At 36.2% G+C, this 13,296-nt stretch overlaps 1 protein-coding gene across 3 annotated transcripts in view; it reads right to left on the reverse strand.

The window, feature by feature from the left end:
• The window catches only part of LOC139941321 (scavenger receptor cysteine-rich type 1 protein M130-like), a 77,231-nt gene that overhangs the window by 44,148 nt on the left and 19,787 nt on the right, over window positions 1-13,296 (reverse strand). For all 3 annotated transcript variants that reach the window (XM_071937753.1, XM_071937752.1, XM_071937754.1), the window contains 2 exons: window positions 11,752-11,903; window positions 150-302 (listed from right to left, as the gene is read on the reverse strand). In XM_071937753.1, the coding sequence (XP_071793854.1) occupies window positions 150-302; window positions 11,752-11,903 (305 nt within the window). The remainder of the gene's footprint in view (window positions 1-149; window positions 303-11,751; window positions 11,904-13,296) is intronic.

The following is a 13,296-nucleotide window of genomic DNA, read 5'->3' on the forward strand; positions in this document are numbered from 1 at the left end:
TGTTAGGGTTCCTGCGCCAGGAGTGTCACCTGTGACAGACACGGCCCATTACAAGTTTCCTTTATTATTATTATTATTATTATTATTATTATACAAAAACAAAACACAAACAAAGAATTTCACTACTACACCTATTTAATTAAACATACCTTGAGAACTTTGCCGGCTTGACACGATTTACAGTTGTCATCCCTTGTCCCATCTAAGCAGGATCCACACTTGGTTACATCACATGACTCACAGCGATTGGTTACATTGTTACCAAACTCTGCTGATCCGCAAGACTCCACGCAGCTTGAATCCTGTCATCATCATAGGAAGATAAGTGAGAAAATAGAATAAGCTGATTGCAAACTGCTTACTAATCAAAAGGACCTAAGGTTTTAATGAAAAAAGTATTTAATGGCCTAACTTTCTGACCCTTGCAAAGTCTTTCTTGAAGGATAAATAAATTTAAAAAAAAAACAATTTTTAACAGTATTTTTTTCTTCTTCAGTTTGAACAATATATTGCCAATGACGTTCTTCAAACACTGAATTTTAACGTGAAATTATACAAAAACCACAAATTTCAAGGGGTATTTTTGTGAATAACTTCTACTTCTAAAATACCTTTCCAGCCATATTCATTTCAAAACAATATACTTTTTATAACCCAACAAATTGACCAATTTGACGGCAACATGTCCCGTTTAAACAGCGTTCCGGAACAGTTCAACTTCATCAGCAGCTGTGGGGTGGAGGGGGGGGGGGGGATGTTGGGTTCAAGGGTTCATGATGCTTTAGTCGTTAAAATGTAATTAACTAACATAATGGATTTTTACGCTCTGATATTCATGAAAGTACATTGTAACATAACCCAGCATACATATGAACTCAGTACTCCATGAGCCTTGCACATATTATGATTCTACCCAACAATGGCAAGAGTCATGTTCCGGACAATCGTGAGATTTAGAGATTTACTACATCCACTTCAGCTTCCTAAAGCCTTTCATCTTCCTTTCAGATTAGACTGTTACTACATACCGTACAGACATGTGAGTAACTATCCATTAAAGAAGAGGAAAAGAGAACACCGCCAAGAAAAAAAAGGAAAAGACATTATTCCTACACTTTTGTATACAGACAGTGAAGAAAAAAGGAGGAAAATTCAAACCCCAAAAGAGCAAATCTCTCATGCCTGTATATTAATATGACCACATCTATTCAGCTTGCATCATCGTGCATGCAAGCCTACATCCCATACTGTCTGAATGAATCAATACTGATTATATTCCGGAAAAGCATCCTTTTGTCTGTTGTGTCCTTTCATGTTCTAGCAAAGTAAACCAAACTACTTTTCATGCTTTATGAGGGCAGCGAAGTAGCATGAAAATGTATAATATGACCGTCTACATATTCACTCAATGTTTGAAAATGCATTCAGAGAAAAACATCCACACATGAGCTTGTTTTTGTTTTCCATTTACGCACTACGCCATCAGTTCAGTTGTGTCAATTACAGTCTAAATATAGTCCTCAAGCATCTTCATCACAGCACGGTTGCCATGGTAATCTATTGTCCAAGACGGAACATCCATGAAACACACGATGACGAACCTTCCCTTCCAATAAAATGGACCGTTCCTGTGACTGCAATTGTATAATTTTTACGCATGGAAGTATTTTTTCCGCAAAACATCTTTCATTCATGAACATTCCAAGTGTGACCTATAAAATGTCTTTCTGAGGGCATTCCAAAGAAATGGGCTCTTTCCCTAGACTTTTTCATCGAGTCTGTGCCACAAAAATAACATTTGTCTACTAGAAAAATGCAGTTTCACAAATCAGATTCAGGCCTTCACTGAGACAACACTTGTCTCCATGCCCCTGGTCATTGCCTTGGTGCTCCTGGAAATGTTGTAGTATGGCCCCTTATTCCCTTATTTAACTTCTATCTATTGCCCTTCTTCTATTTATCAATTAACTTTCTTTTATACTTCTTTAAGAAGTTTCGTGGACATAGTTCTTTGTTGATATAAAACCTTTCCAATATGCAGGCATGCAACTGCCCCTAGAAAAAAAAGAGGAAAATTTTCAAAGGCACAACGCAAGAGCGGAGCGAGGCAGCCAAAACGCCACGGGACATGATACCCAAAATGGTACCCTAGAAAATGTTGAGGTTTATTATGCTCTCAGGTGAATTTTTAGCATGCACTAGGCTTATTTTACATGATTGTAGTTGTACACTGTTGTTGCCAGTCATATATTAGGCTAACAAACAAATTCAAAAAACAAAATTCAAAAAAACAAAAAACAAAAACCAATCTGTTTTGTTTTTGGTTTTTTTCACGCTAAAAAAATATATAAAAAAATGCGGAATTCCGTGGAAACGTTGCATGCCTGAATATGATCAAATATAAATATCTTCCCACACCAATTGTCAAATAAACACAGTTAGTAAAGTTCAATGCACCTTCTAAATTTTCTGTTCATGGTACGAAGACAAGGAACTCGTTTCAAGCAAAGTTCAACATTCCTAGACAGACTGGCGAAGCAGATGTACTCAACTGATTGAATGAAAATGTAATTAGTCTCCTGGGCCCACGATACATGGAGGTTTCATGTCTGGGCAGCGCATAGAGCACGCACCAACAGCGTTCTCTACTGCGATCATTCTGATACCCTTTAGAGACTATTAATTTTTGTATTCAAAGGCAGCGGACACTTTTGGTAACTACTCAAAATAATAATTAGCATAGTATAAAACATTGTGAGAAACGGCTCCCTTTGAAGTAACATAGTTTTCGAGAAAGAAGTAGCTTTCCACAAATTTGATTTTGAGACCTCAGATTTAGAATTTGAGGTCTCGAAATCAACCATCTAAAAACACACAACTTCGTATGACAAGGGTGTTTTTTCTTACAGCATTACTGACCAAATGAGCTCAAATTTTCACAGGTTTGTTGTTTTATGCATATACATGTACATGTATGTTGAGATACGCCAAGTGAAAAGACTGGTCTTTGACAATTACCAAAGGTGTCCAGTGTCTTTAAATGGCTACCAGACATGGTTTTGACATTCTTGATTTTTTTGAACAAGCTTTTTTTCACACAAGTGTCTGATAAAATTGGTATAAAACATAAGTTTTGTTGGAAACATAGATACATGTACTATGTTAACATGGGAAACATTGGAAAATGTAAACTTAGGTTATGACTTTTACTTTGAACTGGCATACTTTTTCACTACTTTCTCTTAACTTACACAACAGATTTTAAGCATTTTTTTCTTCAAATTTTGGTTGATCAAAACATAAATAGTGTTTATGACAGTTTTGTTTGCTCTACCGATCTTGTAGGGGCCTATTCTAGTCCTACCTGCAGAGGATTACGTGCGATGTTTATCATGTTTACGTTGATCTGATGACGTGAAACATTCAGTGTAACATTGATGCCCCCAGGTGTGTCTCTTACATGTAATTAAATATTCCATGTCTTGCTAATTAGTGTGCTTGTCCCACATCTCAGTATATTTAATAACGTCACAAAGACACAACTAACTGCTGCCTGTTTTTTTAAATGCCGGTCAGAAGTAATTGCTTTATTAGGTTTGTAAACTACTAATTTGCTTCACTGCGACATATTGTGTACACAGATACACCCACCTCCTTCAGCGGGACCCAACTGCATAGAGTTGTTCAATAAAAAAGATGTTGCTTAAAAGTTTGCTCTTTACAGGGCAGTCAGGTTGGTGTAGTGGTGTCTTGCCTTGCCTTCCACCTCTAGGAGCCCGGTTTCGAATCCCATCGAGGCCACTATGGATTGGGTTTTCAGTCCCTACTTGACTGTGTTGGTTTTATTCCCGGAATAATTCGCTGGGGTTTCCCTCCCATATCTTAAGTTGAAATTTCTTCATTATCTTCTCTTCTCGCTTGGCTCTTATAAGAGTGTTGATAATATTTATCCAGATCCGTACATGTGACATGGCATTCTGGACGGTAACCTTAATTCTGGTAAGCATTTGCGCTCAGCAATTTTGTGTGCTTAAGCAAGCTCTATAAATTAGATCTAGGTTTGTGTGTTGAATGTTAACACCAACCAAAGCCTTCAACACCAAATAAATTTCCCCTATCAGTTAGTTTACTAAGAACCCATGCACTATATTTGTCTTCCTATATATTCATTCATCTGTTTACAAACATGTGTGTGGTTATATACGAGTAGTCTACGTCATAGCCGGTATACTGAGGATTCAAGCTGCCACTGATGAGGCAAGTAATTTACATAACAGAAGGCAGTCTATTTTAAAGCCATAGTTTGGAACAAATTCATCCGTCATTACAATAACACGCAATACCATCAATGAATTGACTGCGTTTTTTCCCAGTAACTCAGAATGATTAATGGGACGATAAACAATTAACTATTCATCAAGGGGAAACTATGAATGAGTTCTGCCATTTGATTGCATCGTTGAAGACAAATGAACTCATTCCTGGAAATGAAGATTAAATATAAATGGTAAACAGCATTTAACAGAAACCCCCCCCCCCAAAAAAAAAAAATAAAAAAATATAATACAAATAAGTAAGTAAACAATAAATAATACAATAAAAATGTATATAAAAAAAATATATAAAACAAATAATAATTCTAACAATAAATAATTTAATTAATAAAATGAAAAAATACAATAGTAAAAACCGCAAAATTCGAATCAATAAATCCATCAATAAGTTACCCAAAAAGTGCTAATTTTGCTTTTTCCAAAATCTTCATCCTAATTATCGAAAAAGGAGAAAGTTGTTTTAAAAAACTTTCTCCTGCTTAATAGTCTTCACTCGGTTAATAACACATAATAAATTCTCTCATGTTTCATTGCCCACTCCACCGAAAAATTGCAATCTGATCAAATATCGCCCCAATCTTCACAATTCATCAAAATATAGTTTCCACTACGCACGCAGGCAAGCACGCATCCACTAAAATGCATCCCAACAAAAGAGAACAAGAAAAATTACAACCACTTTATTACGACTTTGTCATGCACTAACGGCTCAAATCCATCCCCTTGGAACATTGCCAAGAATGATACGCTGCTGCTGTAAAGACACCTTGAAGCCAACTCAGACAGCTTCGTCTCCATGGCACGGTGCCAACTCCAGAGTCTATAAATGAGACACATGACACAGCTCTGAGGGACTGCTACCTAAAGGTCAATAAACTTTGTTGCAGGTCTGAGCGCGAAGCGGAACATTGCACCTGAAGGCTTTTGAATTCGAGGCACACAGTGCCCCACCAATGTGCGTCATCGCTGTTGTTGACTTTTGTCTCTGATGCACATTGTGGAGGCAAGAGACCCAACTGCCTGCATAATGCTACTATGAGAGCTACATTCAGAACAGGACGCCCAGTGTGTGTTGGATGTATAGTAGAAAATGAAATTAGATATCCCATAATGTCATCAGGGACTGTGCATTGTGCTGTTTTACAAAATGAGAAAAAAATGTGTGGTTCCCCCTGCTCAATCTTTTCGTTAATAAATGTGGAGAATTAACATTGACCACTGTTAACGCCATTGTTTAAAGCCATTGGACACTTTCGGTAAACAGTATTGTCCAAGTCCCACACTTCGTGTATCACAACTTATATATAAAATAACAAACCTGTGAAAATTTAGGCTCAATCGGTCATCGGAGTCGGGAGAAAAAAAAACGGGAAAACCCACCTTTGTTTCCGCTCGTTTCCTCGTGTCATGACATGTGTTCAAAACAAATTTGTCATTCTCGCTATCGAGAATTGATATTGTTTTAATGTTTTCTCAAAAAGGAAAGCATTTCATGGAATAATATTTCAAGAGAAGTCTTTCACTATTACCTTCTGTAAACCATGTAAGTTATTTGTAAATCTGTGAACTTTTTGTTGTTGTTTCTGTACCGAAAGTGTATTATGGCTTTAAGACCACTTAGTATGATTAAATTGATAAAATCTCCACTGAAACAACTTAACAAAAAATAATTTTCTGCAGTTTTGGTAATAATTTTACAAACACAAGTCTCTTTCTTACACAACCCAAACCTACATCAAAGGTGTGCATACAGTCGGCAGAAACGTTAACTTCACAAATCAAGTTTTGTCTTGGGTATATTTACATTCCACAAGCCTGGAATTTCATCTTTGAAAGAGCAACGCCATTTACACTGATGCAAAGGGCACTTCCAAAATCTGATATGAAAGGGGCATATATGAAAGGGGCACCAAGGCTAGGACCAAGGTAACAGCATGGCCTCGGTGCCCAGGCATGATTCCACGATTTTGTTTTTGCCAAACAACACTCTCACCTCTCTGTCTGAAATTACAGACTGACGAAACTGGATTAACTGCACGCCACACAAAGTGCCTAGTATGTAATTTCAGAGGTTTTGCTCACAAACACTGTGTACCATGGGTGAAGATAAGGAAAACAAAATGTAGATGACAACATTTTCCCGTACAGGTTTGTGAACGTAAACAATTTGATTTTTCTAGCAACCTGACGACTGGGCCGGTGCAATGTGTTCCGCGTACATGAAGTTAAACACTAACGCAATACAGGAGGCATCTCTTTGCCTGATGATCCTTCTAAAATTAAATATTTGTCTGTCTTTTTTTAAAGAGAAAGTGACAGAACTCCTTCAAAAACTTTGACAAATGGAATGTATTATAAGAGTCAGTTCAGGTAAATAGTTGACATAGTTGCTCACGGTCAAAAAATGATTTTTTTTTATACTTTGTAGGTGGAAGGGCCTTGGGGTGCAAGTAAACAAAATTGCATTTTCAATTCTATATATAGCCCGTTGCCATGGTTACGGCTCATTTTAATTTTTAGTCATTTTAGGTCGATTTTGGGGTCTGAAAAACTGGTTTTTAGCTCATATTTACAACTCCACCCCACCAAAATGCAATATTAATTATAAAAACCTTTTATATCACTACAAAGTATCATCCTTGGCCTTCCTTGAGAAAAAAAATTATTGCTTTAAATATCACCCTTGTGCTATTTTTGCATCATGCATTACAGTATGTTTTTAGAACTTGCAAAATCGACATTTTTACCCTATTTTTGGACCCCAAAATGTCAACTTGCCAGGGGTCTCAGAAAATTTTCCTTTCGTCTGTGATTAGGGCCAACATTGGTCTTTCCATATCTGGTGTCAAAAACTTGGGCAATTGTATCCTGTTGGGCCAGTACTGCCTCAAAACTATACTTTTTTCCAAAAAACATGAAAAATGCCTTTTTAAGGGTCTTTTCACATAATATCGACATACGTGTCCATGGTAAAAGAAAAGGAATATTTTTCCTATACTTTGTGGATGGTAGGGACTTGGGGTGCAAATAAACAACATTAACATTTCAAATCATAATATAACACGTTGCCATGGTAACAGTTCATTTGTGTTTAGGCCACTTTGGGCCGATATTGGGGGAATGAAAAACTGTTTTTTTAAGTTAATATTTACAACTCCTCCCCACCAAAAAACAAAATTATTTCATAAAACCTTTTACATCACTACAAAGTATCATCCTTGGCTTTACTTGAGACAAAACAATATTGCTATAAATTTCCCCCTTGTGCTATTTTAAGAACGTGCATTACAGTATGTTTTTAGAACTTGCAAAATCAAAATTTTTACCATATTTTTTGCCCTCAAAATTCCATTTTTTCAGGGGTCTCAGAATATTTTCCTTTCGGTTTTGATCAGGGCCATAATTTGTCTTTTTATTTCTGGTAAGAAAAACTTGGGCAATTGTATCCTGATGTAACAGAACTGTCTCAAAAATAGACCCTTTTCCCCGAAAACTAGAGAAATGCATTTTGAAATATTTGCTTCATTTTGAATTTATAACATGAAGAAGTTAGCTATAATTCCATCAATCTGGCAGCTTTTTATAGGCGCTTTGTAAGTTTAGTGCATTACCAAACATTGATCAGGACTTGTTGATGACCTAAATCTTATAATTTGCCCCACCCCGGCCCTGGCCCAATCATATTTCTTGACATTGCATAAAATAAAATAACAGTTTTGTGAACAGCGCCTCTTTTTTGAAAGTCACATTTTTTAATTCCCCTTGCACATCAAGAAAGTTTGTACTGTCTTTAATGTTTTATTGGTTCTCGGAATATTTCCCTTTTTGTTTTGATGGGCTATCATTATGGTTTGCATGTCTACTGGGGAGAAACACTTTGGTTTATTGTATCCTGTTGTGACACTTCTGCCTCAAAAATGGTAATTTTTCCAAAAACAATAAAAATGCATTTTGAAGTTATCCCTTAGTTCGAATTGATAAAGAACAAAAACGAGCATGCTTGTTAAAAGAATATGGCACTGTTTCCATGCTCTTTAAGCCACTGAGTTCTTGTTTTGTCATAACTACTTTACCTAGTTGTACAGGTATGATTCACATTGCAAGAAGAGAAGTAGTGCGATGAGCAATCTTTACTGTTCTTGTCTTTACATGGCCTTATAACAGTCTTCTTGGTCCCCTGCCCGCTACCAAACTAAACCTTATCATCCTTATCAGAACAAAGAGGCTCTAAAAGTGAGCAAGTACTGTATCCAAAGTATCTAAACATTTAGCCGCTGTACCGCCCAGCCGCATTATAGCGATACACTGTATGCGGTACGAGGAAACCTCGCTAGCTTGTGTTTGTAGAAAAAAAGGAACATCAAAAGAAAACTCGATAGTCATTAGTAGGTCTACGCATTTGTTAATATATCTAGTTGTTATAGATCGTTATTAATTCTCCCTTCACAGTTGACTTGTCGAAGCTAATGATGATGAAATAATTTAGCTCTTACGAAAAATAAAACGCTCATTAGTAAACAGGAAACTGTTCATCATTTATGATATTGTCAAAAATTAACGCCTTCGCATTTAATCAGTATGAGCATTGAGCCAGAAAAAAGCCTTGAAAAGCTATTGTGTTCATTTTATCCGTGCACAAAAATATTCGCCATAAAAATTACCGTAGCCGTTTAACGAGAGGCATTTATTGTTCCCATGAGAACTTTTATACAAATATTACCGAAAGGGTAAAAAATTGTGCATACACATTAACCATGGCTATCTTTTAAAGTTTGAACTATGATTCCAGTAATTTACTGCAAGACTCTTGAGAAATTGGATTTCAGCAAACTCGGGCGGTGCAGGGACTAAAGGGCTAAATGGCCATTCACCTGCTTTGGCCTTTTGTAAGCAGTTCCCCCATCTATGGTGGGGTTCCTTTCAATTGTACTGTTGCAAACAATAAAAGAGTTGGTTTATTTAACGTGATAAACAATTCAATGTTTTTTGTTGATCGTTCTCAGAGACATATATAATAATTATGAATTAGTAAGATAATGAATGGAAAAAATATCAAACTAGCCTGAATAGACTTTTGTCACTGCAAATGCATCTTACTTATTTATGTTCAGCAGGTGCAAGTTTTTACAACTTCTTTCAATGTTGTTTCATTAAAGGAAACGTTGCCTTGGATCGGTCGAGTTGGTATTTGAAAAGCGTTTGTAAACGTTTATTAAAAAATGCATATGATTAGAAAGATATTTTAAAAGTAGAATATAATGATCCACACAAGTATCACTCAAAAACATCTTTCTAACCATGCATTTTAAAACAAACCGTTACAAACGCATTTCAAAGACCAACTTAACCGATCCCAGGCAACGTGTTCCTTTTAAATAATCTCTTACGCTCATCTTGCAAATCGTTAGTATCATTGTTTTTAATAAGATCTTGGCAAACTTTTCCAACACTTTTAAGCGGGCTTTTTAATTTCCCACGTTTGTGTTGGACATGATTGGATGCTCCAAACCATCTGCCGCAAGCACAGAAACTACATTGTTTATGATCTCTATCTCTAAGAAATGTTTTACATTTGGTAGCAGGCAGGGACCAAGGAGAGTAGGCCCTGTATTAAAGACAACTTGTAAAGAATGCTCATCGCATTCTACTTGCAATGGGAATCATACCTGTACAATAGGTAAAGTAGCCAAATCAAGAACTCTCAGTGGCAAAGCATTGGTTATGGTTTGGTTGGATACCATTATGTTTAAATATAAACTTTGTATTCATTACTCAAAGAGCATGGAAACAGTGCCAGATTTTTAACAAGCATGCATTGTTTTTGGAAAAATTACTGTACTTAAGGCATGATCAGTCACAACAGGATACAATAAACACAGTGTTTCTACCCAGAAGACATGAAAACACCAATAACAACCGAACACTTTCACAAAAAGAGGCGCTATTCACAAAACATTGTTTTATGCAATGTCAAGAAATATGATTGGGGCTGGGCCGGGCAAATTGTAAAATTAAGGTCATCAACAGTTCCTGATCAATGTTGGGTAATCCACTAGTGCTAAGGAAAAGCTGCAAGATTGATAGAATTATTACTTTTTAATGTTAGAAATTCAATATGAAGAAGAAACAATTCAAAATGCATTTCTGTTTGAGGAAAAAAGTATATTTTTGAGACAGTACTGTTAACATCAGGATACACTTGCCAAGTTTTTCTTACCAGAAACAAAAAAGACAAATTTTGGCCCTGATCAAAACCGAAAGGAAAATATTCTGAGACCCCTGAAAAAAATGAAATTTTGAGGGCAAAAAATATGGTAAAAATGTTGATTTTGCAAGTTCTAAAAACATACTCTAATGCACGTTCTAAAAATAGCACAAGGGGGAAATTTATAGCAATATTTTGTTGTCTCAAGTAAAGCCAAGGATGATACTTTGTAGTGATGTAAAAGGTTTTATGAAATAATTTTGTTTTTTGGTGGGGTGGAGTTGTAAATATTAACTAAAAAAACAGTTTTTCATTCCCCTAGATCAGCCTAAAGTGGCCTAAACACACATGAACTGTTACCATGGCAACGTGTTATATTATGATTTGAAATGTTAATGTTGTTTATTTGCACCCCAAGTCCCTACCATCCTACCATCCACAAAAAAATGAAAAATATTCTTTCTTTTTTTTTACCGTGGACACGTATTTCGATATTTTGTGAAAAGACCCTTAAAAAGGCATTTTTCATGTTTTTGGGAAAAAAGTCTAGTTTTGAGGCAGTACTGTCACAACAGGATACGATTGCCCAAATTTTTGACACCAGATATGGAAAGACCAATGTTGGCCCTAATCACAGACGAAAGGGAAATTTTCTGAGACCCCTGGCAAGTTGACATTTTGGGGTCCAAAAATAGGGTAAAAATGTTGATTTTGCAAGTTCTAAAAACATACTGTAATGCATAATGCAAAAATAGCACAAGGGTGTTATTTAAAGCAATATTTTTTTATCTCAAGAAAGGCCAAGGATGATACTTTGTAGTGATATAAAAGGTTTTTTGAAATAATGTTGCATTTTGGTTGGGTGGAGTTGTAAATATGAGCTAAAAACCAGTTTTTCAGACCCCAAAATCGGCCTAAAATGGCCAAAAAACAAAATGAGCCGTAACCATGGCAACGGGCTATATATAGAATTGAAAATGCAATTTTGTTTACTTGCACCCCAAGGCCCTTCCACCAACAAAGTATAAAAAAAAATCATTTTTTGACCGTGAGCAAGTATGTCAACTATTTACCTGAACTGACTCATAAAAAGTATGTTGGGCGTTTAACATACAAACTTTCACAGACTGGCTATATGCATCTATTCAAAGATATTGATACAAACAGTTGCGCTTCCTCCGAAAAAATACAAATGTGGTCCTTTAAACCTACCTTTAGGAATTTTGATGGTTTACAGCTTGTGCATTGGGCAGCCTCTATCTCACAGTCCAGGCAGTTAGCCGAGCATGTAGCACAGTCATAATCACTGGTGGGCGGAAGGTAGTAGCCCATCCCACAGTATTCAACGCATCGACCTGTCGCTCCTAGATGATTAAAGATAAGAATTACGACATCAAGAAGTGATCAAGCTGAGAAGTTATGACAATTACCTGTTCATGTTGTGTTGTTATTTAGCCTTCGAGAAAGACTCTTTTAGGGTTGAAACGCCAGGCCAATGCCATGAACTATTTTTTTGCATTGATACCATAGGTCCTTTTGGTTGGTAAGTAGTTTGCAAAAGCTATTTTTATTTTTTTTTAAATTATGATAATCGCGCAACATTGAAGAAGCCATTTAAAGAGAAGCATTGAAGATGCTTGAAAATATTGGCAAAGAATTTGACAGCAACCGTAGGCTACGTTAGGCTAACGGGAGTTGCACCCCTTTTACTTCATTGCAGGACAGTAATTACTCAGGTGTGGCGCCTGGAGTTACACAAAGGTCTCTTGCCCTGGTCTTGGCCTTGGTGCCCCTTCAAAAGTTTCTCATAGTCAAAAGGATTTTCCATTGGAAGTACCCTTTGTAGAATGAAAATGTCCTTGCCCTCTGAAACTGAAAAGATGAAATTCAAGACCTGAGGTGTTTTGAAGAGTTGCAAAACCATTAACTGGTCAGTATAATTTTGTACGGCAGGAGTCGGAAAAGCACAGAAAGTATAAAGTATTAACACAGCAGTGTTTGTAGGTTAAGCATTAATAATAATAACAATAAACATGTGAAAATAGTTTGCACAATTTAAATGTGAAGATACAAGTTCAATTTTTGCAGACTTGTGTGTTGCTGATTGCAGTTTGTGATCATTCAAGCCAGAAGACAGCAACCACCCAGTTTGCACACAATGTTTGTGATTTATCTACTGGTATTAAAAATGTTATTAGATATTTCATATACCATGGGCATGCAGTTATACACCTTGGCTCATCTTCTTCCCAGCGAAATTATGAATCCATCATGAGTAAAAGAATTAACCAAACAAATATGGAAGTGAGAGGCTGTAAGAAGTGAGAGGAACTTAAAACCTCTTTAAATTTTTACCAGATTCATTATTATTTGATGAATATGTATGGAAATGTGAGACCACGAAAGAATGAGAGCAGTAAAGATCAGTGGTGAACTAAAAAAACATGTATGAAAATAGCAGCAAGAAAATGGAGTGATGGTTGTATGAAAAGCTGAAAGAGAACACTTAAATGATAAGCACGAAGGATGGGCACATTAATTACACAAATTACAGTTTTCCTCGAACGAGAAGAAGTTTCACTCATTCAAGTTATATCCAGTGAGCGAAACATCTTTACGAAGTGTTGAATACAAAAATAATACTTACATGGTACCCTGGGAATGCATGCGTACAAATATTATTAAGTTGTGGAGGAAATTATCCAAGCATACTGCCAACAGCCTATGCCCACGATACATTTCACAAGTTGAACTTTT

This window comes from Asterias amurensis, chromosome 9, assembly GCF_032118995.1.
Source record: "Asterias amurensis chromosome 9, ASM3211899v1".
NCBI classification, from domain to species: domain Eukaryota; kingdom Metazoa; phylum Echinodermata; class Asteroidea; order Forcipulatida; family Asteriidae; genus Asterias; species Asterias amurensis.